At 45.6% G+C, this 25,848-nt stretch overlaps 2 protein-coding genes across 3 annotated transcripts in view; one reads left to right on the top strand and one right to left on the bottom strand.

The window, feature by feature from the left end:
* Positions 1-1,680: 1,680 nt before the first annotated feature.
* On the top strand, positions 1,681-13,019 carry LOC137380578 (free fatty acid receptor 4-like). The gene is made up of 3 exons (XM_068052615.1): positions 1,681-2,392; positions 11,124-11,252; positions 12,130-13,019. The coding sequence occupies exons 1-3, from the start codon at positions 1,853-1,855 to the stop codon at positions 12,550-12,552; spliced, it is 1,092 nt and encodes a 363-aa protein (XP_067908716.1). The 5' UTR covers positions 1,681-1,852; the 3' UTR covers positions 12,553-13,019.
* rbp4 (retinol binding protein 4, plasma) overlaps positions 13,012-25,848 on the bottom strand; it is a 30,976-nt gene continuing 18,139 nt past the window's right edge. For both annotated transcript variants that reach the window (XM_068052617.1, XM_068052616.1), the window contains exon 6: positions 13,012-13,221. In XM_068052617.1, coding sequence (XP_067908718.1) covers positions 13,208-13,221 — 14 coding nt within the window. In that variant the 3' untranslated portion in view covers positions 13,012-13,207. The remainder of the gene's footprint in view (positions 13,222-25,848) is intronic.

Here is a 25,848-nt window from a genome sequence, read left to right as displayed (position 1 = left end):
TCTCCTCTGCACCCTCTCAAGGACCCTCACATCCTTCCTAAATTGTGGTGACCAGAACTGGACACAATACTCCAGTTGGGGCCTAACCAAAGCTTTGTAAAGGTTCAGCATAACTTCCTTGCTTTTGTACTCAATGCCTCCATTAATGAAGCCCAAGATCCTATCTTTGCTTTGCTAACCACTCTCTCAATATGTCCTGCCACCTTCAAAGAGTGATGCACATGCACCCCCAGGTCCCTCTGTTCCTGCACACTTTAGAACTGTGCAATTAAGTATATATTGCCTCTCCCTAATCCTTCTGCCAAACTGCATCACCTCACACTTGTCAGTATTAAATTCCATCTGCCACCTGTCTGCCCATTCTGCTAACCGATCTATATCCTGTTGCAGGTGGTTCATATCATCCTCACTGTTTGCCACATTTCCAAGTTAAGTGTCATTGGCGAATTTTGAGATTCTACTCCATATTCCAAAGTATAGCAAAAAAAAAACGTAGTGGTCCCAGCTCTGACCCTTGGGGAACACCACTGTTTACCATCCTCCACTCTGAAAACAACCATATACTACAACTCACTGTTTTCTGCCCTTAAGCCAATTTTTTTTATCCAATTGGTCACTGATCCTCCTATTCTATGAACCTCGATTTTGTTAACTAGCCTTATATATAGTACCATATCAAATGCTTTCTTAAAATCCATATAAGCAACATCCATCGCATTCTCTTCATCAACCTTCTCTGTCACTTCATCAAAAAATTCAATTAGATTAGTCAAGTATGATCTGCCTTTTACAAATCCATGCTGGCACTCCTTAATTAACTCAAACCTCTCCAAGTGTCTGTTAATTTTTTTCTCTGATGATTGTTTCTAAAACCTTATCCACCACTGATGTTAAACTGACTGGCCTGTAGGTGCTAGGACTGTCCTTACACCCTTTCTTGAATAAGGCTGTCACACTTGTCACTCTCCAATCCTCTGACACCTTCTCATATCCAGGGAAGGTTGGAAGATTATGGCAAGCCCTTCCACTATCTCCATCCCCACTTCCTTTAACAACCTGGGATGCAAGCCATCTGGACCAGGTGACTTATCTACCCTAAGCATAGCCAACCTTTTTAGTACCTTCCCCTCTCAATTTTGACTCTCTCCGCTTCTACCGATATTTTGTCAGATTCCACTTCCTTAGTGAATACTGATACAAAGTATTTATTAAGTATAGTTCTGATGAAAGGTCACTAACCTGAAACGTTAACTTTGCCTCTTTCTCTACAGTGCTGCCAGACTTGTTGAGTATTTTCCAGCACTTTTAGTTTTTATTTCAGATTTCCAGCATCGGAAGTATTTTGCTTTTATTTACTTATTAAGTATACTAGCCTTGCTCTGTGCTTCAAAGCATATATTACCCCCTTTGTCCCGAATAGGCCCCACTTCACCTCTTACTACCCTTCTTTAAGCCGGGGATAATAATCTTTAATGAATATGATCAATGGATTACCCATTGTTTGTCAAGTTAAGTTATAAATATTTCAAGTTTTACTTCCTCATTATGCATCAATATGAAAGCAATATCCTAAGATCTGACATATTAAATATTATCCATTAAAAACACATTGGAGGAGCGGCTGATAACATTTTATGCGCTACACAACAGCCAACCTTTCATAAATTTTACAGATGGGCTTGTAGATATCAGTTGAAAATGTCTGGATTCCAATGAAGCAATAGCTCTTTTGAACTTAATTCAGGACAGACCTGAAGAACTTTGTCAAGTCCGAGACGACATTTGTTGGTTTCACTTCTATAAGTGTTTTATAGGTTCAACGTTGTGCATTATACTCGTTAACAGGCCGAAGATGGAATTTAATTTGTTTAATGCACCCAGAGTCTACGAGGTGAACAGATCCCATTTTACGTATTTTTCTGAATTCAGGTCCTCCGACCAAATTCTCGCAGTCATTGTTGAGACGGTCGCACTTCTGTTGGTTCTTCTGATCTCCTTGTTGACCAATGCTTGCGTGATTGCGCTCATTATAAAGGGCAAGAAACTCGTCAATTATCAATGTTTTGTGCTGAATCTCTTCTTGGCAGACATTGTGTTTGTGGGGTATATTCCAGTCATCATCACCATTCGCTGGACTGAATCGTGGATTCTTGGACCCTATGTGTGCCACACTCTTCTCTATGTCATGGCCACGAGTGGCTGTGTGACCATCATCACTTTAGCCGCCATCAGCATCGAGAGGTCGATCTCCATTCTCAATCTGCGTTTAAAAGCTCCGCTGCATTTCAAGTCGGTGACTGCCGTTTTGCTGACCATTTGGTTGTTTTCAGCCCTCACATCTCTGCCTCTGTGCATATATTTTCAGGTGATGCCCGTTAATTTTAAAGACCAGGTAAGACCGATCTAATGAATCTGTCTGTCAAACACGAAGCAAAATTTAACAGTGGAGCATTTGGATATATGCCATTTTTTCCCAGTCTGCTTTTAGAAAACTTCTACATTGACACAGAAACATTTACTATTCTTGGTACCTGGTGGGGAGGGGGGCGTCAAGTGGACCAATCCTGACCAGTCCATTGTCTGGTCATTAGAAACCGTTTCATTTCCTTAAGTAAACTCCAAATTTTGTTTAAGCCTCTGCACATTGCTTTAGGGTGATTTTCTACATTAAACGCAAATAGTTGAAATCCCAAACAATGGAAAGGATTTGTTTTATTATTCTTATTTGTCGGTATCAGAAACTGATGACATTTAGAACAGACATGTTCCATTTAACTTTGCACCAGGACAATTGAGTTACTGTGTCTCTAAAAGGCGAATTCACATTTTTTTTGCATTGGATTCCAAAATTGTTACTAATTGAGGATTGAATAATGCGATTCTGTCCATTTTTCCATGAAAATGAAAGATCAGTTGACTATAGAGGAGAGCGAGAAAAATCCAAATGCTGAAAACCCGTAATAAACACAGAGAAATGCTAGAAATACACTGGAGGCCTATCCACATCAAAAAAGAGACAGGTCAAGCTCGCACAATGTATCCAAAACGTTATTAGCTCGTTTTCTCTTCAGATGCTAAGAGAATTGATTTGTTTTTCCAGAATTCTGTTTTAAATTATAGGCGTCAGCTTGTAGAAGAGAAAGACGAACATGACTGAGGCACATTGCACACCTCGGGCTGAATTTTATCTGGCCTACAAGAGCGGGATTGGAAGTGTGGGGGGAGCTGAAAAAGTAGGAGGGATTGTCAGCAGCGGGAAAGCTCCAAGGCCAGTTGCTGCTATAACACAGTGGGACTGCATTTTGAATTGCTCAGCAAGTACTTAATATGCATTTGAATGGACCTCACTCCGATTTTATGAAGGGTTTTGAATTACATCATTGACGCACAGGGATCACGTGCCTTCTGATCCCCCCCCCCACACGGTTGAAGATGATGGTACCAAGGCAAGGCCTTAGTGCTACACCGAGAAAGCAGCCATGTGGAGCGGTGGATGAAGGGGAACGGGGATAGCAGTAGCCATTTCCCTCATGGCAAGAATGAATGCAGAGGGGCTGCAGCCCTCACGGCAAGGCTGGGCTTTGTCTCAGGTGGTGGGGTCTCAGCCTGTGTTCCGAGGGGAGTGACAAGAGGAAGCTTCCAAAGGTAAGGTCCTTCTCTCCAGGGGCAACGCATGGGAGGGGGAGCGACCAGCTGACATGGGTCTTGTATAACTAGTCATTGTAGATCCCCGTGCTGTGCAGCAGAGTCTCAGAGGGAGACAGGGCCAGTGGGTGGCTGGGCAAGCCGGTGAAGATCAACTAGGGGACTGATAGCACCTGGCCACATCAAGAAGGGCCTACCCATGGCAGAGAGTGTACCAGACTCGCCTCAGTTACCTCCAAATGCCCAAGCAGCAGTGTCAGTGAAGACTGTCGCTCTCCAGGGAGGCCGTCGCCAACTTATGTGCCATGCTGCAGGATGAGCTGCAGCCGATGGGCTTCGGTAGACAACCAATGCCCATGGCCCTGAAGCTCACTGTGGCACAGAACGTCTATGTCTCTGGATCTTTCCAGGGGTCCAGTGGGGACCTGTGTGGGGTGTCCCAGGCAGCAGCCCATCACTGCATCAAGGAGGTGACCAATGCCCTGTTAAAAAGGACTGGCGACTATGTGTGGTACCAGGCCAACCCTGGCAGTCAGGGAGAGAGGGACATTGGGTTCGGAGCCATCACTGGATTTCCCCAGGTGCAAGGTGTCATCGATTGCACACACGTGCCATCATGAAGCCTCCCACAGAGCAGCCAGCAGCTTTCATCAACAGAAAGGGCTTCCATTCCATCAACGTACAACTGGTCTGCGACCAACGAAAATGTTTCCTGCAGGTATGTGTCCGCTTCCTGGGAAACAGCCAAGACACCTACATACTTCGACAGTCCCAGGTGCCTCAGCTTTTCCAGCCCCTCCCCGCTCACCTTCAGGGATGGATTCGTGTGGACAATGGCTACCTATTGAAGACATGGCTACTCACACCTGTGAGGAACCTTCACGCTGCAGCAGAGGAGAGGTACAACATCTGCCGTGGGTCCACCTGAGTGACCATCGAGCAGGCCATTGGGCTGCTGAAGATGAGATTCCGGTGCCTGGATCGATCTGGTGGAGCCCTGCAGTATGCCTCAGCGAAGGTTTTGCATATCATGGTGGTCTGCTGTGCTCTGTACAATCTGCACTGCAGAGATGGATGGCTTTGCATTAAAAGGACATGATTGATTGCAGCTCCTCATCCGGCGAGGAGGATGTGGAGGAGGATACCAAGCGGGCAGCATGGGATGATGAAGTCCTTGTACCAGAGGTGAGGGCCATTGAGAAATGAGCAAGGGAGGCTCGGGACAATCTCATACACAGCCCTGTTCCTGCCACCATGCTGCCCATTCCAGGTGAACTCAATAAATACTCACCTTACTGCATTCCATGTGTTGCCTGTTTCCTATCGCTCTCCCATGCCTTGCGCCCAGACTCACCAGGCGCATACACAAAGCTGAGAAGGTGTTCATACGCGGCCTGCCCCTGCACTGGCAGCTCATTGAGGGAGCAAGTGTGAAGGTGGCATCTGACAGGGCAGCAGGGAAAGCATGAGAGATTCTCAGCAATGAAAATTATTTCCATTTATTGAAACGTTTACAGTACCCAATAACAAGACCAAGTTGCACACACCCGTGAAACCCCAAGTGTGTCTAGTTGCTCTTCCTCACTTCTTCACTTGCTTCCATGAGCTTCTACAAAGTGTTCCCCTGCACTGGCAGCTGAGGTGAAGGCAGGCTGCTGGACGCACTGCCCTGTGGCCTGGATTGACTTTGGCGGCGTCCTCTGGCAGCCAGTGTATGCAGGTCTATGCGCATCTCTGGGATCTGACTCTCCAGGAGGGTTGCCAACTTCTCGATGGCGGAAGCCATGGCTTGCATGCCCGAGACACAGCAGCATTCATGGCAATGGATGGATTCCTCCATTGCCCGCGGATGCCTGTGCATTGCCTCTGGTAGCTCCGTCAGATGTTCCCTTTTCTCTCTGCAACTCCAGCATGTTCAGTGCTGTCGACACCAGAGGCTCGTCATCAGTCGGGGGCTCAGCATGGGCCAGGCCTCCCACAGTCCTCCAACTGTCAGTGGCCTCACCAGTCATAGCCTGTCATTAGCACAGCTGCACAGTATCTCCAGGTAGGAGGATCAGCTGCACAAGGTCTCCAGCAGGGGGGTCAGCAGCACAAAGGCAAACCAGCATCAAACTCACCAAGTGAAGCAGCAGTTCAAGCAGGGCTGATGGCGCTTTAAATATGGCCCCAGCACCTGCCTTCATCTCAGCTGACAGAGCCATGGGTGTCTCCTCGTTTGCCCCAATCCTGCAATGGGATAGGCCCCGCGCCTCCTGCATTCAAATGGGCCAGCCGTCACGTGATTGCTGCACATGATAAAATTCAGCCCCTCCAGTCACCTGGGCCACTTGTAGAAACTGCTATTCCAGCTGTTCCATGTAAAGAGGGGAGCAGGGAAAGTGAAGGGGCCGTAGTCTTTTTCACCTAATTGAAGTGATCTATTTTGTAACAACTCAATCTGTGAATTGTTTGGCATATTTGATTTAAATGACTCAGTAATTCAAAAGCATTCATTTCCATGATGGTAGTTTTGACTTGTGTCTGTTTTAAAAGGTCTTTCAATCATACATGGTTTTACTACATTGATCAAAGATCATGCCATTCCTCCTTAAAAGTTCACAATATCCCACATTTTGTTATACATTAAATACAGATTAGTTTGAAATTTTTATGTTGAAAGTGCTAAAATATTTATATGTAAATATATGCACAGACAGAAATTAGAGCCCAATTATTATATTGCACCATGTTGACAATTTAATTAATGGAAAATGTGTAAAGTCTTGTCTCTTGCCTCTGCAGCTTGTTGGGAATTTGTTCTGCTCTGGGTTGGGCACATGATGGTACTGATCTACACATGAAGCAACTTTGTCTTGGGGATAGAAGAAATGGGTAGTTTGGACAGAAAGGCTGGTCAAGCAGAGGTGCCTGAGGCTGGGAGCTTGTGGTGTGGCTCTGTTCCTAACTAAGCGTCACACCTCTTGAAACAGTTTGCAGCAGTCACCATTAACTTTAAAAAAAAAGAAAAAAAGCAACCCCAAGCAAAGCAAGGGAAGTTGTGCCAACCAATCTGAATTAATCGCTGACTCCAGCACAGGGATAGGCACCAACATGTTGCACCATGGACATTTGATAAAATTATTGGCTCAGTCACAGACATGGGGGTGATTAATTTGTATAATAAAGTATATATCCAATCTAATGCCATCGAAACACAATCCAATTTAAAGCATATTTCTCCCTATAAATACAGTAGTTAAACATACAAATATCAATGGACAGCAGCACATCTGTATTAGCTAGCTAGCAAGCAAAATAGTAAGCAATAACAATGCAAATTGCTTTTGCAATTACTTTTGCTGCTGAGTTATTTTAAAACACAAGGTTAAAGGCTTGAAGCAGGGGTGCCCAACATTTTCATGTGGGGTGGGGGGGGGCACATTACAATTTTTGTCTTACACAGGAGGCCAGTGAGACAAATTCAGAAAGATAAAGGCATTAAAAATGTATCTTAATCAAAGGTACATTTTTGTGAAGAATCTTTAAATGAGAAGACTAATTTATTGACTTACTTTCTGGTCACCATGTGGAACACTGATTTAGTGAGACACCTGGCATTTTTTTTGCTTGCACAAGTAGTCAATGCTTACCTGAACATTTGCTGTAGTAATGTTCCAGATAGACGTCCATTGTCAGGGGTGATCTTGATCGGTCTCTCTCCCACGTCTCTCTGTCTGTCTGTCTCTCTCTGTCACTCTCTTCCCCTGCCTTTCTGTGTCGTCCCCCACTCTCTGTGTCATCCTCCTCGCTCTCTGTCCCCTTTCTCTCCCTCTCTCTGCCCCCCCTCCGCTCTCTCTCTCCTCCCCCTCTCTCTCTCCCCTCCCTCCCCTCCCCCTCTGTCCCTCTCTCCCCTCTCCCTCTCTGTCTTTCTGTCTATCTCTCATAGTTGCAGAGAACAGAAACTCTCAGCTTTGTGATTGGTCCTTGTTTTAAAAAAATCACGCTGTCAGTTTCAGTTTCATAACTGACAGGTGCTCAGAGCGGGAACAGCGGCTTCCAATTTGGACAAGTTTGTGGTTTTCTGGCAGGATTTAAAAAAATCAGAACCCGCCGGAAAACCCCGAACTTATCCGAATTGGAAGCTACTGTTCCCACTTCCAACACCTGTCAGCTGTGAAATTGAAACTGATAGCTGTGATTTTTTAAAAACGGACTGGTTGAAAGTAGAAGTCAATGGGAAATTTCTCATGCCTGAAATTACCAGTCACGGACCTCAACATTTTTACCACGGACACTGGTGTCTGTATATGGACACGTTGCCAACCCCAGCTTCAGCATTGTTAGGTTTTAATTTGGATTCCAAACTTTTTTTCTGAGGCTCTTGACCAACCCTTTTCAGGACCAAGATTTATGCTGATGCTCATTATGGGAAGGAGTCCATCAAGAATTAATTGGGGAACAATCCTTTCCAAAATTGACACTGGGCTACTGGTTGTCCCCCATTTATGTTGGCTAAAGTGTTGCAGTAACACATTTGTTTTGTAAGATATGTTATTTTATGGGAAAGTTATACAACAACTAGCATTCAACACAAGGTGCTTCACAGAAGTGTAAAACAAAACTCAGATGTTAAAATTGTGTTGATTCAGAAACTGCAATATAACATTGTTTGTGTTACAAATTTGAGGTTGATTTCAATTTTGGCAGTATAGTTGCAACCAGTGTTTAGCCATATTTTCAAACTTTAAAATTGAAGTATAAGAAGCTGCTAGTGGATAGCTTGGCTGTTGTCATGAAACCCTATATGCCAAATGGGAAATATTAATTTAATCGGTTGGAACCTTACATTCGATTTTTAATGGAAAAATCCTATACGTTAACTTTTAAAAAACTGGCAGCTAAGATGGCCACTGCAATTTACATTTGAAACACCAGAAGATTAAACAGGAGACAAAAAGTCTCACCAAGCCCAACCAGAACAATGGCTTGCTCTCAGTGATTGAATTACCAAGAATGGCTTTAGCAACATGGTTGTCAAGGCCATCTACACCCATTGACTTTGAAAGAGCCAACCTCCTCCAAGTGTGACTGGACGTCTTGAGGCATGTAGCACCTTGGATCTCAGAGAAGGTTCCAGAGAAACCTAATTAAAAACAAAGTGGTATGATAGAGCCATGTGACTGCCTGTGTAGCTCTGAAGAAACTGTAAGCTTTGTCACACAGACAGCAGACAGGAGTAACTGAAAATCCATCAACAAAGCCGGCTCTCTCTCCCTCTTTCTTTCCCCAGAAAATATCAAGAGAAGATCCGGCTACGACTGGGAACCCCTCCAAGCCTACAGACTGCTACAGCCAGCAACCAGGGGAAGAGAATCAACCCCCTCTTCTGCCTTCAGGAGCCCTGAGCAAAGCAAGCCCACCACCATCTACGTGGCCCAGCGAGGACTTCAGGAATGCATTTATTCTGGACTTTAATCCAACCACCAAATCTATTTCCCTCTAATCTATTTGTGTGTATGTGACTCTCGTGTGAATGTGTGCGTGAATCTGTAGATTAATTTTAGTATTTTTAACTGGGTTAGAGAGTTAAGTGTAATAAACTTATCTCTTTCTTGTTTAAACTCAAGAAAACCTGTCTGATTGGTTCTTTTGCAATCACATTAGAGGAACAGGAGCAAACATTCACTGAGGTGGTAAGTTCAATCACTGTGTTAAAAAAGGATAAACCCTGTTGCAGTCAAACCAGAGAAGGGGTGAAAGGGGAGTCTGAGATCCCCTCCTCACCTGGCCATAACACTCTCTTTATGGATTGAATTTTACCAATCCCTTAACGCTGTGGGTCACAGCATGGGGGCTGGTAAAATTCTACGGGGAGAGGCCTGCCTCGACCCGCAACATCGAGAAGGGCCCGCCGCATGTTAACGGTGGCAGGGGGACCTCGGTGCGACCCCCCACCCCCGCTGCTTGGTGGCGGCATCCCAATTAGAATATGTAAAACCCTACTCACTTCTGCAGATTATGCAGCCCGCTGCCTCTCGCTCCACACTTCCGCATTTTACGTAGAACGGGCGGCCGTCTCGTGCCGGGACGGGACAGCAGAAGCAGGAGTACTGGACAATGAAGGTAAGTGCAGATTTAAAGGGGTCTCCGCTCTGCATTCTGGATGGGAGGAGGGAGGGGCGATTACAGGGGTCTCAGCTCTGCATTCTGGAAGGGAGGGGTGGGGGTGTTTACAGGGGTCTCAGCTCTGCATTCTTAAAGGGAGGAGGGAGGGGGTCTGGGATAACTGGAGGGAAGACTCAGCAGGCATGAAGGGAGGTACTGTGTACCGTCCCTCGATAAACAGTGTACACTCTGCATTTGTTTGTGTGTGAGAGAACAATGACGCTCTAGACACCCTGTGTGTGGGGATGGTGCCAGAAAGGATGGGAGCGTTAAGGTTATATGGATGGTGGGGGCAATCGATGCAGCTGGTAGGATCTTTATGTAGTCATGCTGTGCCACTCTGAGTGTTAGCCAAGATGGGCAATGCCATGCCAAGCCACATAGTTGATCCATGAAAGCACCTGATGTACCTTTCAACACCAATCCCTGCCCTGTTAAGAACCTTCGAATATATGAAGGATACAACTTTATTTATCACATGGAAATGGATATGGCTCATCCTACATTGTGCGATCCGCTTCTCCTGAAGATCCATATGCGCCAGAACCAAAATCAACAGGCATGTGCGATCCATGTAGAGGCCCCCGGTCGTAAGCAGCAGCCCCCAAGGGGAGTTCGTCATTACAGTCGCCGTGCATCTACAGGCTCAACATGACATGCCAGCGGGTGTCAGAGCACCAGTGTCAGAGGCGATTGCGCATATAGAGAGGGTGGTGACACGTAAATAATTGTGAAAAAGGTTTACGGAAAGTGAGGAGGAAATAACAAGGAATTAAATAAAGGTATTTACTTTTTAAGTAAATACTTCAAATCCACTGTAGGAGATAAGGCAGAAATATATTTACAATATAAGTAACAAAATAAGATATGTAAGGAAAGAACGAAAAAAATGTGACTTGCATTTTAAACATGTTTTATAAAGTATTAGGTGTCATATCAGTGAGGCCTGTATATTTTAGTATTGGTACCATCTATCTTTTTGTCAATCATGTGATGTATTGCTTCTGTAACTTGACGTCATTACAGCGCTAGCAGACCACTATCAGGTTTAGGACGCAGCAGGACTGTAGTAAGTAGCAGAAACTGCATACCAGGTCTTGAGATTATCCATGAGTAACACTACGGAACATCAACTAGTATTGACTATATTCTTCTTATTTCCTAACACTAAATGTAGTCATTATGATCTTACGCAGGCTGAAGTAAGTTTGCACAGCACCAATAGTAGGCTGTATTTTATTTTTTTTTAATCATTGTACCTTAAGGTTCATCATTCAATTAGAGGAATAAATCCATTTTGCAAGTAATTTATTGTTTTTGACGTTAAACAGGAATATCAGATTTGCACATTGGTGTGGCCAAATACTATGCAAGAGATCGCCTGGAATGTGTCCTACGGCCTGTTGAATTTCACCATTCCAGGATTAATCATTGTCATCAGTTACACGAAGATATTAAAGGTGTCTGCGATTCATTCAATTGACCTAATTCCTGTCATGTTTAAATGTATTTAGAAATATTTGGCATCTAGGATTTCTAACAAAACACTTATTTATTTTAATGATTATTGGTTCTTGTGTTGATTTCTTTATGAGCACAGAAGTCAAGAAATACAGATATACCATATTTCAGAATTCACTTGTGTGCTAGGAACATAACATGAGGTTTGAAAGTTATTGCAATAATTCCTGGACTGTCAGCAGGCCCAAGGAAATAATAATCTTTCTGTTCTTTCTCTGCTGATTTTTAAACTTACAGCTCAAACAGTGCAAGAACTGTACTGAAAAACATTGTTTGTCTTTGCTAGTAATGTTCCTGTGTATATGCTGAATGGAGGCAGGATCAGGCTTGGCTGTGATGCTCTTGCTGTTGAGTGAGGAATCAGCAGAGGTAAAAGGAAGAGAAAATTGACAGAAATAAAGACCTCACAAAGTGAAGCCCCGGCCATGTATTTATATTATAACTGCTCCTTTATAACAGCTTAAATCAGCACAACCAAAATGAATTTCAGTCAGTTTACTTCAGGCTGGTAAATTCTTACTGGTAAGTAAGTGTGGCCTGATGAAAGTGAGTATCATGCATTCTGCACTTTGGTTTCCTCTGTGCTTCAAAGGAAACTGGATGTAACCTGGTGAATAAGAATAAGGTGGCACTGCTCAATGTTGCCTTATTTGCAAGCACCGGTGCTGTGATATCAGTGAAAATGTAATAACAGTATTAGTGACAATAACACCATTTGAATGAGAAGACACTGATAGCATTCATAACAACACATTGGGTGTAGGATTTCACTTTAACCCTTTGACGGTGTAATTATACAATGTCTTCCACACACAGATTATCAAAGTCACCAGGAGGAGACTGCAAGCCAGCAGGCCATGTTCAGCTCAGCAACAACAGATTCGAGTTTCCAAACAGGATTATTGGCTCTTCCAGACTCTCCTGGTACTCGTGATTTCCTTCTTTATCATGTGGACACCTATCTTACTAATCATCTTTTTGATTCTAGCACGGAACTTTAAAAAGGACTTGTTCCTATCATCCACCTGGTTTTTCTGGGTCTGTACGTTTACACTTACCAACTCAGCTGTGAATCCTATTTTGTATGGTGCCACTCAATTCAAGGGTGAATGGCGACAAGTGCTTTGTTTCCTCCATTTATCCCACTCGAAAAGCAGTGGCAAAATGGCTACAGAACATGCACTTAGAAAAATCAGAACTCAAGAGTCACAGCCAGGACCTTCAGTTATTTGTGGCTAAATTATCAACAAGGAAGATATATAAAAGGAACTTTATGGAGTGAATTACTTGATTGGAACCTGATCAAGGGGCTCTAATTATGTACTCAGGTGGGGAAACCAGATGGGTTATAAAAGTCATGTGGACTCCAAAGGCACACATTGTTATGTGAATTGTGTTTGGTGTTTTAAGTTTCTCATCACTCTTATTAAATCTGTATGACACTAAAGAAGGAGACTGTTCTTTGTGACAGCTTTGGTGTAGGATTAATACAAATTAATTAACGGCTGATTTGAAATTCCCGATACAACATATATAGGAAGGTAGGATTGCTCAATGAAAAAAGATCATGTATTTTACCTTCTATTATCCTGATAGTTGCTTTATATGACAATGTAAAAAATGATGGAGCTCTTTTACTCAACAATTTTTCCTTTCTATTGTTGGCCTGACCTACAAAATCGACTCCAACAATTAAAATTGTAGGAATATTTATACACAAATGTTTGTTGTAACTTTATTAGAACAGCAATACATGACTGGAAATTAACTTGTATTTAAAAAGTGAGTTTTAGAAAAATATATTCACTAGATGATGGAAGCAGGTCCTGGTGCAGTGCTGTAGATTGATGTTTGCAGACTCAACCTTTGCCAAAGTGAGAATAATCCAGCGGATTTAAGGGCACGCACCTGCACATGAAGCAAAATCTACAATCAGACACTGTAACCATAAAGACAGCAAACTCTTGCATGGACTTTGATGGGTTGCTATAGTTAAGAGTAAATACTCCTTTCCATCAAAGATACAAACATTGAAATGAAATAAAATTCAAAAAAATCAACAGCTAAATCAAAAAGTGTTTAACAACAACCTATAGTTATATAGCGCCTTTAATGTAATAAAACATCCCAAGGCACTTCCCAGGAGCATTGTAAACTGGTGGTGTAGTGGTAATGTTATTGCACTAATTATCCAGAGACCCAGGCTAATTCCTGGGGATATAGGTTCAAATCCCACCAAGGCAGCTGGTGGAATTTAAATTCGGTTAATTAATAAATCTGGAATTAAAATCTAGTCTAATGATGGCCATGAAACTATTATTGATTGTCATAAAAACCCTTCTGGTTCACTAATGCCCTTCAGGGAAGGAAATCTGCCGTCCTTGTCTGGTCTGGCCTATATGTGACTCTAGACCCACAGCAATGTGGTTGACTCTTAACTGCCCTCTGAAATGGCCCAGCAAGCCACTCAGTTGTCAAGGGCAATTAGGAATGGGCAAACAAATGCTGGCTTTGCCAGTGATGCCCACATCTCATGAAAGAATAAAAAAAATGACACCAAGCCACATAAGGAGATATTAGGTCAGATGACCAAAAGCTTGGTCAAAGAGATAAGTTTTAAGGAGTGTCTTAAAGGAGGAAAGCGAGGTGGAGAGGTATAGGCAGGGTATTCGAGAGCTCAGGGCCTAGGTAACTGAAGGTGTGGCCAACAGTGGTGGAGCGATTAAAATTGGGGTTGCTCAAGAGACTAGAATTGGAGGAGCACAGATATGTAGAACATAGAACAGTACAGCACAGTACAGGCCCTTTGGCCCACGATGTTGTGCCGACCCTTTAACCTACTGTAAGATCAAACTACCTACATACCCTTCATTCTACTATCATCCATGTACCTATCCAAGAGTTGCTTAAATGTCCCTAATGTATCTGCTTCTACTATCACCGCTGGCAGTGCATTCCACGCACCCACCACTCTCTGTGTAAAGAACCTACCTCTGATATCTCCCCTAAACCTCCCTCCAATCACCTTAAAATTATGCCCGCTGGTGATAGCCCTTTCCGCCCTGGGAAAAAGTCTCTGGCTATCCACTCTATCTAAGCCTCTCATCATCTTGTACACCTCTATCAAGTCACCTCTCATCCTTCTTTGCTCCAATGAGAAAAGCCCTAGCTCCCTCAACCTTTCTTCATAAGACATGCCCTCCAATCCAGGCAGCATCCTGGTAAATCTCCTCTGCACCCTCTCTAAAGCTTCCACATCCTTCCTATAATGAGGCGACCAGAACTGAACACAATATTCCGTGTGGTCTAACCAGGGCTTTATAGAGCTGCAGCATAACCTCGCGGCTCTTAAACTCAATCCCCTTGTTAATGAAAGCCAACACCCCATACGCCTTCTTAACAACCCTATCAACTTGGGTGGCAACTTTGAGGGATCTATGGACGTGGACCCCAAGATTCCTCTGTTCCTCCACACTGCCAAGAATCCCGTCTTTAAGCCTGTACTCTGCATTCAAATTCGACCTTCCAAAATGAATTACTTCACACTTTTCCAGGTTGAACGCCATCTGCCACTTCTCAGCCCAGCTCTGCATCCTGTCAATGTCCCGTTGCAACCTACAACAGCCCTCCACACTATCCACAACTCCAGCAACCTTTGTGTCATCGGCAAACTTACTAACCCAGCCTTCCACTTCCTCATCCAAGTCATTTATAAAAATCACAAAGAGCAGAGGTCCCAGAACAGATCCCTGCGGAACACCACTGGTCACCGAGCTCCAGGCTGAATACTTTCCATCTACCACCCTCTGTCTTCTATGGGCCAGCCAATTCTGTATCCAGACAGCCAAATTTCCCTGTATCCCATGCCTCCTTACTTTCTGAATGAACCTACCATGGGGAACCTTATCAAACGCCTTGCTAAAATCCATATACACCACATCCACTGCTCTTCCTTCATCAATGTGTTTTGTCACATCCTCGAAGAATTCAATAAGGCTTGTGAGGCATGACCTGCCCCTCACAAAGCCATGCTGACTATCTCTAATCAAACTATGCTTTTCCAAATAATCATAAATCCTGTCTCTCAGAATCCTCTCCAATAATTTGCCCACCACCGACATAAGACTGACTGGTCTGTAATTCCCAGGGTTACCCCTATTCCCTTTCGTGAACAAGGGAATAACATTTGCCACCCTCCAATCATCTGGTACTACTCCAGTGGACAGTGAGGACGCAAAACTCATTGCCAAAGGCGCAGCAATCTCTTCCCTCGCTTCCCGTAATATCCTTGGGTGTATCCCGTCTGGCCCCGGGGACTTATCTGTCCTCATGTCTTTCAAAATTTCCAGCACATCCTCCTTCTTAACATCAACCTATTCGAGCATATCAGCCTGTTTCACGCTGTCCTCACAAACGACAAGGTCCCTCTCACTAGTGAATACTGAAGCAAAGTATTCATTAAGGACCTCCCCTACCTCCTCCGACTCCAGGCACAAGTTCCCTCCACTATCCCTGATCGGCCCTACCCTCACTCTGGCCATCCTCTTATTCCTCACATAAGTGTAGAATGCCTTGGGATTTTCCTTAATCCTACCCGCCAAGACTTTTTCATGTCCCCTTCTAGCTCTCCTAAGTCCATTCTTCAGTTCCTTCCTGGCTACCTGTTAACCCTCTTTCTGATCCTTGCTTCCTCAACCTTAAGTAAGCTTCCTTCTTCCTCTTGACTAGCTGTTCCACATCTCTTGTCATCCAAGGTTCCTTCACCCTACCATCCCTTCCTTGCCTCATCGGGACAAACCTATCCAGCAGTCACAGCAGGTGCTCCCTAAACAACCTCCACATTTCTGTCGTGCATTTCCCTGAGAACATCTGTTCCCAATTTAAGCCCCCTAGTTCCTGCCTAATAGCATTGTAATTCCCCCTCCTCCAATTAAATATTTTCCCATCCCGTCTGCTCCTATCCCTCTCCATGACTATGGTAAAGGTCAGGGAGTTGTGATCACTATCACCGAAATGCTCTCCCACCGAGAGATCTGTCACCTGGCCTGGTTCATTGCCAAGCACAAAATCCAACATAGCCTCCCCTCTAGTCGGCCTATCTACATATTGAGTCAGGAAACCTTCCTGGCCACACCTGACAAAATCTGCTCCATCCAAACTATTTGCACTAAGGAGGTTCCAATCAATATTAGGGAAGTTGAAGTCACCCATGGCAACAACCCTGTTACTTCTGCACCTTTCCAAAATCTGCCTCCCAAACTGTTCCTCCATGTCTCTGTTGCTATTGGGGGGTCTATAGAAAACTCCCAATAAAGTGACTGCTCCTTTCCTGTTCCTGACTTCCACCCATACTGACTCAGTAGACAAACCCTCCTCGACGACCTCCCTTTCTGCAGCTGTGATACTATCCCTGATTAACAATGCCACTCCCCCACCTCTTCTTCCTCCCTCCCTATTCCTTTTGAAACATCTAAACCCCGGAACATCCAACATCCATTCCTGCCCCTGTGATATCCAAGTCTCCGTAATGGCCACAACATCGTAGCTCCAAGTACTGATCGATGCTTCATCACCCTTATTCCTGACACTTCTTGCGTTAAAATAGACACACTTCAACCCATCATACTGGCTGCAACTTTGCCCTGTCAACTGTCTAACCTTCCTCACAGACTCTCTGCATTCTGTATCTGCCTGTTCAACAGCTACCCCATCCACTGATCCATAGCTCCAGTTCCAATTCCCCTGCCAAACTAGTTTAAACCCTCCCGAAGAGCTCTAGCAAACCTCCCGCCCAGGATATTGGTGCCCCTCTGGTTCAGATGCAACCCGTCCTTCTTGTACAGGTCCCACCTTCCCCAGAAGGTATCCCAATGATCCACATATCTGAAGCCCTCCCTCCTACACCAGTTCTGTAGCCACGTGTTCAGCTGCACTCACTCTCTGTTTCTAGCCTCACTAGCACGTGGCACCAGTATCAATCCTGAGATTACTACTCTGCTCGTCCTGCCTTTCAGCTTCCAACCTAACTCCCTATATTCGCTTTTCAGGTTTTCATCCCTTTTCCTAGCTATGTCATTGGTACCGATGTGTACCACAACTTCTGGCTGCTCCCCCTCCCCCTTAAGAATCCTGTAGACTCGATCCGAGACATCCCTGACCCTGGCACCCGGGAGGCAACATACCATCCGGGAGTCTCGTTCGCGACCACAGAATCTCCTGTCTGTTCCTCTAACCATTGAATCTCCTATCACTATCGCTCTCCTATTCTCCCCCCTTCCCTTCTGAGCTACAGAGTCAGGCTCAGTGCCAGAGACCTGGCCGCTGTGGCTTTCCCCTGGTAGGTCGTCCCCCCCAACCGTATCCAAACCGGTATACTTATTATTGAGGGGAACGGCCACAGGGGATCCCTGCACTGTGCGCCTACTCCCTTCTCCTCCCCTGACGGTCACCCAGCTACATTTATCCTGTAACTTAGGTGTCACTACTTCCCTATAACTGCTCGCTATCACCCCCTCAGCCTCCTGAATGATCCGAAGTTCATCCAGCTCCAGCTCCAGTTCCCTAATGCGGTCTGTGAGGAGCTGGAGTTGGGTGCACTTCTCACAGGTGAAGTCAGCAGGGACACAAGTGGTGACCCTTACCTCCCACAGCCTGCAAGAAGAGCATGCAACTGCCCTAGCTTCCATCCCCTCTGCTCTAAATTGATAAAAGAAAATTTTTAAAGAAATAATAAATAAAATAAAGGAAAACCTTACCTTAACAAACCCTCCACACAAGAGTCCTTTTTATTTTAGATATCTTGGAGGGTTACAAAGAACAAAGAACAGTACAGCACAGGAACAGGCCATTCGGCCCTCCAAGCCTGCGCCGATCTTGATGCCTGCCTAAACTAAAACCTTCTGCACTTCCGGGGTCTGTATCCCTCTATTCCCATCCTATTCATGTATTTGTCAAGATGCCTCTTAAACGTCTCTATGGTACCTGCTTCCACCACCTCCCCCGGCAACAGGTTCCAGGCAGTCACCACCCTCTGCGTAAAGAACTTGCCTCGCACATCCCTCTAAACTTTGCCCCTCTCACCTTAAACCTATGTCCCCTAGTAACTGACTCTTCCACCCTGGGAAAAAGCTTCTGACTATCCACTCTGTCCATGCCGCTTATAACTTTGTAAACCTCTATCATGTCGCCCCTCCACCTCCGTCGTTCCAGTGAAAACAATCCGAGTTTATCCAACCTCTCCTCATGGCTAATGCCCTCCAGACCAGGCAACATCCTGGTAAACCTCTTCTGTACCCTCTCCAAAGCCTCCACGTCCTTCTGGTAGTGTGGCGACCAGAATTGCACGCAATATTCTAAGTGTGGCCTGGAGCTGCAGTTGAGAAATAGAAGGGGGCCCAGGATAGATCCTTAGGGGACACCAGAGGTAACGGTGCTGGAGCAGGAAGAGAAGCCATTGCAAGTGATTCTCTGGCTACATTAGATAGAACCAGGTGAGAGGAGTCCCATTCAGCTGGACGACAGTGGAGAAGCGTTGGAGGAGGATGATGCGGTCAACCATGTCAACGGCTGCAGATAGGTTGAGAAGTGCGAGTAGGGAAGGTTTACCTTTGTCACAGTCACATAGGATATCATTTGTGACTTTGATAAAAGCTGTTTTGGTACAGTGACGGGTGGAGACCTGATTGGAGGGATTCAAACATGGAGTTCCAAGAAAGATTGGAACGGATTTGGGAGGCGACAACACATTCAAGGACTTTGCAGCGGAAAGGGAGGTTGGAGATGTGGCGATAGTTTGCAAGGATGGTGGGGTCAAGGGTTGGGTTTTTGAGGAGAGAGGTGGTGATGGCAGATTTAAAGGAGAGATACAAGTTCAGGGCTAGGGCAGGGGGGAGCTTAGAGGAAGTTTAGCCAGGTTGGCTAGTGGAAGGGAGGGACAGAGTACAGGCAGCTGATCAGATGGTCTCAACCTCACACTTATTGTTCAACGTAAGGTGCAGGGGCAGGTGAGAGAGGCTTAAGAAGACGGTTTGCATTACAGAAAAGAATCCAGGAATTATCTTTGCATTCCAGGATGATCCTGGAATAGTGAGCAGTTTTAGCAGATGAATTCTTGATAAGCGAGGGGGTGAAAGGTTATCGGGGATGGGTGGAAATGTGGAGTAATCGGTTCAGCCATGAACTTACTGAATGACGCAACAGGCTCGAGGGGCCGAGTGGCCTACTCCAGCTCCTAATTCGTATGAGAGCATGGCCCAATAGTGTTTTTCGTGGTCTCGCCAGATCTGGCAGTGGATGGCTAAACTAGTCTGCCATATCTTTTCAAGCCTCCAGGGCAACTTGCAAACATTTCCATCTCACCCCGACAGACATGAAGTCAAATATAATGATTGGAGCAGAAAAGTTTCTCTAAAACACAAATAACAACAGAAATTGTTGGAAATACACAGAAGGTCTGGCAGCAGCTGTGGAGAGAGAAACAGGGTATATGGACTGAATTTTTGGGGTCCCGCCGAAGAGGGGAACGGAGGCAGGGTGGAGGGCGGTCCCTCAAAATACTGGTGTCGGGTGGCGTGTTGATTTCAAGGTGTTGATCCCGGCACTGGCAATAATGAGCAGCACTGGGGGAGGATGGGACAGGAATCCTATTCTCCCTCCAATTCAGGCCAATTAAATTAGCTTAAAAACTCATTAAGAGCTTGTCAGAAGCTGGTTTTAAATTTTTGAAGGGGCGGACAGTTTACTCCTGCCTGGAATGGACTAGCTGAAGGCAGGCGAATAATGAGTGGTTAGCCAGACATGGCTGCCCCAGGACATCACTCCGGCCCCATAAAAGGGTCAGCGGAGCAAAGGGGGACTGGGCACCTGGTAAGGGGGGGGCCCTTGGCACTATACAGGGGCAGGGAGAGTGGGAGCTCAGCACCCAGGCTTTGATGGGGTTGGCAATCCCCTGCGGGGCCAGAAGAGTAGGGGGCAATGCTGCCAATGGCAGTTGGGCACCCACCTGCCCAGAAGGAAGGCTCCAGCTGGCAGTAGGGGCACAAATGTCAGATTTTGGGCCCAGTGGTGATGAGGGACAACACCTTCCGCAGGAAAGGCAGAACCCTAAGCATCAGTAGGGCATGGGAGAGGAAAGAAGGACAGGAAGGCAACGAAGGCCAAACTCAACACAGGATCGACTGCTGCAGACGGAGCTACCCGGAGATGACTGAGAACCACAGGAGACAACGACTCTCCAGGCAGATGGTCACAGACATTTGTGAGCTCATCACCGAAGACCTCACACCTTGCAGCACTGCTCGCCATGCCCTGCCAGTACCATCAAAATCACTATGACTTTGAACTACTTCATTTCTGGCTCCTTCCAGGATCAGCTGAGGACTTTAGTGCCATCTCAGAAATAACTGCACACCACTGCATCTCGCTGGTCACTGATGCCCTCTTGGCTAGAGCTTGACAGTACATTTATTTCACGACTGACATGGCCTCACAGGGACAGAAGGTTTCGCTGCCCTCATTGCGTTCCCCCAGGTGCAGAGCATCATTGATTGCGCCCATGTGGCCATCAAGGCACCCAGTGACTAGCCAGCGAGATCAATCAACAGGAAGGGCTTCCACACCCTCAAAGTCCAACTGGCCCACAACCACAACAAGAGCTTCCTCCACGCGTACGCTCACTTTCCTGGCAGCTGCCATGACTTCTTCATCCTCCGCCAGTTCAGGCACTTCAGATCTTCACTCCAACCCCCAAAGTGTGTGGATGTATCCTAGGAGACGAGGGAAATCCCTTAAGACATGGTGACGGACCTCTTTACAGGAGCCACAGATAGCGGCACAGAGGCGATACACCAATGCCATCTGATCAGAAGTACAACCATTAAGTAGGCCATCAGGCTTCAGAAGATACAATTCCGGTGCCTGTACCAGTCAGGTGGTGTGCTCCAATATCCTCCTGCATGGGTCTCAGTCATTGTGGTGGTCTGCTGCACTCTCCAGAACATGGCCCTCCAGAGAAGTGTAGACCTTGAGGACAGAGGCCCTGGTAGGAGACAGCTCATCGGGGAGCAGCAGGAGCAGGAGGTGACAGAGGAGGAGGAATTGGAGGTGGTGGGAAATGAAGCTGAACAGAGAGGTGTCCCTGCTGTACGACAGGGTGGCCTCCTCCTGCCACTCTCCAAGAAGAGAACCTCCCTCTTCTCCATCCTGGCCTCCAGTATTAGATCCAGGTTGGCATCGATGAAGCAAGGGGGAGCCCTACCCTGGGTAAAGGCCTGCAACCTGACCTGAACCTGACGGGTTCCAACAACATGTGTCAGGTTCGGGTCGCACTTCCGGGTCCAGCATTCAGACTCAGGTCAGGTCGGGCCGGATTGGACATGCTCTATCACCACCTCAGGTAAGTGACTTTAATGTTAATTTACTTTTTGGACTTTAAAGGTGGTTTTGCTAGTTATTTTAAGCTTGTGCAGATAAGGAACAAAGCGAAAAATAGGAGCTAAGTTAACTGATGGTCGGGTCGTGTCAGGTCAGGCGCGGGAAAAAATGGAAGGACTCAGGCCAGGTCGGGCTCGGGGTTGAATGGGGTCCTGTCGGGTTCGGGTCAGATCCCATTTGCAAATCCGAGCAGGCCTTTAGCCCTGGGTGCCACGCCTCTGGCTGCCTTGTGACATCTTGCTTCCCTCTGGTGGAGTGGAAGGTTTTGGCACAAACTGCAGATCTCTCCCTCAGGGGGACAACCAGCAGCCTCAGTGATGGCTGCCGTGGGTGTCTAAATGTGTCCCACACTTCACCTGACCCACCTCCATTCCCACCCCCACTGGCTCTGAGTGGACAGGAAACCCATCTCCATATCAAATAAGGGCTTCCCTGTGTGAAAGTCTGAACTTTAATCAGTTTCCCACCAGAGGCGGGTTTCTGACCCAAAAACAAAGCTGGCGTTGGTTTCCCGTCTCCAAGGCAAAAATTCAGCCCAATGTTTCAGGTCAATGACCTTTCATCAGAAGTCTAACGTAAGATCATCAACCTGAAATGTTAACTCTGTTTCTGTCTCCACAGATGCTGCCAGATTTGCTGAGAATCTCCAACATTTCCTGTTTTTATTTCAGATCTCCAGCAACTGCAGCATTTTGCTTTTCTCTACAATACAGGCTGAGTTACAGCGCCACCACTGGGTGTAATTAGAGCATGACAAGTTTCTCTTGGTTGTTCCCACTATAAATGTGGACATAGAAATTTAGAATAGGAACTGACAACAGGATAGATAGATAGATAGATAGATAGATAGATAGATAGATAGATAGATAGATAGATAGATAGATAGATAGGTAGATAGATAGAGCATGCATTCAGAAGTTTCTATATATTTTAGATATTATCTACATCTATTTGTAAGTGGCACATCAACACACAGATTTCACATTCCACATATCACAATTGACTAAAGATGCAAAACCATCTTAGAAAATAAAGAGAAAGAAAAGTTAATAATTTGGAATCTGAAATATACGTATAAGTAGTCACGCATGTTGCGTGGGCTGGAGCATTTCAGCTATGAAGAGAGACTGGATAGGCTAGGGTTGTTTTCCTTAGAGCAGAGAAGGCTGAGAGGGGACCTGATTGAGGTATACAAAATTATGAGGGGCATAGATAGGGTAGATAGGAAGAAATGTTTTCACTTAGCAGAGGTGTCAGTAACCAGGGGGCATAGATTTAAGGTAAGGGGCAGGAGGTTGAGAGGGGATTTGAGGAAAAAAATTTCACCCAGAGAGTGGTTGGAATCTGGAACATTTTGCTTGAAGGGGTGGTAGAGGCAGGAACCCTCACATCATTCAAGAAGTATTTAGATGAGCACCTGAAACGCCATAGCATACAAGGCTATGGGCCAAGTGCTGGAAAATGGGATTAGAATAGATGGGTGCTTGCTGGCCGGCACGGACATGATGGGCCGAAGGGCCTGTTTCTGTGCTCTATAACTCTATGACTCTATAACTGTACTCTGATTGACCGCAAGTTTTCAAGCTGTTACAATCAGCTGAATTTGCCCATGTAGACTAATTTTTTCAGAGGGAACAGTTAAACTGTGGCCTTAAAGGCACAGGCAAGGTTAGCAGCACAACGTCACAATCATCACCAGACTACTTATGAGCAAAGGTGCAGAGAATCTGTCAAGGTTTGGTATGCATTTGTCACACTTTGAAATATCTCATTTGAAAATAATTTTGGCTACCATTTTATTTGCCTATTTGCCCGAGCAATATTGCACCAAATAACACTGGAATTTTAACAAATGCATAAAAATATAAATTCAGAACAAAAATCACCAGCCATACCTATGCCATTGTAGAAATCTGTCCAATATGTCTCCTGCCGTTCCTCCCAGGCCTACTTTGTTTCAGCTTTTAAAATTCTTCCCTCATGTTGGTTTTAAATCATTTGCAAGAATAAAGAACCTTTCTACAGCATTAGGAAAGATACAGTTCCAGTTGCACTGAGAGAATAACATCAATGCATGCTGAAAAATATTTCACACTGCATACATTTAGATTGTGGCACCTTGGCAATTGCAGACATAGGGATAGTTAGTAAAACCCATCAGCTGATGACTTGATAGCCCTGAGAAAAATATCAATCCCTAGTTTAGGATTTTGAGAGACCCTGAGTAAAAGCACTAATGAAAACATCCGAAAAACACAAAGTATTTTATGGATAAGTCTATTCACGTCTTTGTGAAAAATGTAATTTTTATGCTTCTTATGATTTGTTTTGAGCTCTGGAAATTTGAGCTGATGAAAGTTGGCAAGAACAAGAACAAAGAACAAAGAAAATTACAGCACAGGAACAGGCCCTTCGGCCCTCCAAGCCTGCGCCGATCCAGATCCTCTATCTAAACATGACGCCTATTTTCTAAGGGTCTGTATCTCTTTACTTCCTGCCCATTCATGTATCTGTCTAGATACATCTTAAAAGACGCTATCGTGCCTGCGTCTACCACCTCCGCTGGCAACGCGTTCCAGGCACCCACCACCCTCTGCGTAAAGAACTTTCCACGCATATCCCCCCTAAACCTTTCCCCTCTCACTTTGAACTCGTGACCCCTAGTAATTGAATCCCCCACTCTGGGAAAAAGCTTCTTGCTATCCACCCTGTCTATACCTCTCATGATTTTGTACACCTCAATCAGGTCCCCCCTCAACCTCCGTCTTTCTAATGAAAATAATCCTAATCTACTCAACCTCTCTTCATAGCTAGCGCCCTCCATACCAGGCAACATCCTGGTGAACCTCCTCTGCACCCTCTCCAAAGCATCCACATCCTTTTGGTAATGTGGCGACCAGAACTGCACGCAGTATTCCAAATGTGGCCGAACCAAAGTCCTATACAACTGTAACATGACCTGCCAACTCTTGTATTCAATACACCGTCCGATGAAGGAAAGCATGCCGTATGCTTTCTAGACCACTCTATTGACCTGCGTTGCCACCTTCAGGGAACAATGGACCTGAACACCCAAATCTCTGTACATCAATTTTCCCCAGGACGTTTCCATTTAGTTTTCAAAAGTTTTTTTAAAAGCTGGTTCAGCATTGGTTTCCTTTGGTAAATTTCTTTCAGGGTTGGCTGCGCCGGTAGGTCTTAGCGCCGAATTGCATTGGGAATATGATGGGGTTTAACAACATTGGGGTCGGGGGAGTGGCTGGGTGGGAGGAATCCTTGTATCTGGAAATACTACGAAGAAGAGTTTCTGAATGGAGAAATGCTGGGGAGGAGGTTCAAGGATCTGGGAATATTAATGAATAGACTTAGCATCCAGAAACAATGTGAAATTCATGGGACTTAGCAGCAGCGGGGAACTCATGGGTCTGGAAGTACTTGGGGAAATGTCCCATGGGCTGAAGGCCTTGTGGAGAGAAGCCCAGGGTCTGGAAGTGCTGGAGAGGGAGAGGGAGAGGTCCCAAGGGTTTGGTTGTACTCAGAGGAAAAACCTAGCGTTTGAGAGAACTGGAGTGTAAACCATAGTTGGAGCCCCGAGGATTAGTGGGCCGAAGGGAGGTGAAGCATGGTTAGTAGCTGAACGGTCAGGATAGGTAGAGAAGATAGATGGACATGGTTGCAGGCTGGAGGGCCAGGGGGACAACAGACAGAAGTTGAGGTGAGCAGGGGTGGGGGAAGCACAACATAATTGGAGGCTGACGAGAAGTAGAGTTCTGGTAGATGCCAAGGTGAAGCATGACCAGAGGTTGGGAGTGTGGGGGTGGGGGAGTGGTGGCAAGAGAAGGAATGAATGGCAGAGTCAGATGAAAGGAGCAGTAGACCCAAAGGAAGCAGGCCAGGGGCTACTGGCAGAGCCATTGGAAATGGGCTGACTGGCTGGGGGCTGAGGAGGAGGTAGAAAGAGGAAGGTGCTGACGATGAGTGTCATTTTTCTCTGGTGAGGTTAAGAGGAAATTTGGAGGCAACTGTGATCCCAGCAGTGGGAGCCAATTTCTCAGATGCAGGAGGTCAGATCTCTCATAAAATGTCAAAAAGAATATTGAAAAA

This window comes from Heterodontus francisci, chromosome 20 (genome assembly GCF_036365525.1).
Source record: "Heterodontus francisci isolate sHetFra1 chromosome 20, sHetFra1.hap1, whole genome shotgun sequence".
NCBI classification, from domain to species: domain Eukaryota; kingdom Metazoa; phylum Chordata; class Chondrichthyes; order Heterodontiformes; family Heterodontidae; genus Heterodontus; species Heterodontus francisci.
This window is presented reverse-complemented; position numbering and strand designations above follow the sequence as displayed.

Excerpts from the sequence above, each read along its gene's own strand:
- LOC137380578 (XM_068052615.1), top strand. The coding sequence starts at position 1,853 with ATGGAATTTAATTTGTTTAATGCACCCAGAGTCTACGAGGTGAACAGA. Across the intron at positions 2,393-11,123 it reads CCGTTAATTTTAAAGACCAG|GAATATCAGATTTGCACATT; the intron begins GTAAGACCGATC and ends GACGTTAAACAG. Across the intron at positions 11,253-12,129 it reads GTTACACGAAGATATTAAAG|ATTATCAAAGTCACCAGGAG; the intron begins GTGTCTGCGATT and ends TTCCACACACAG.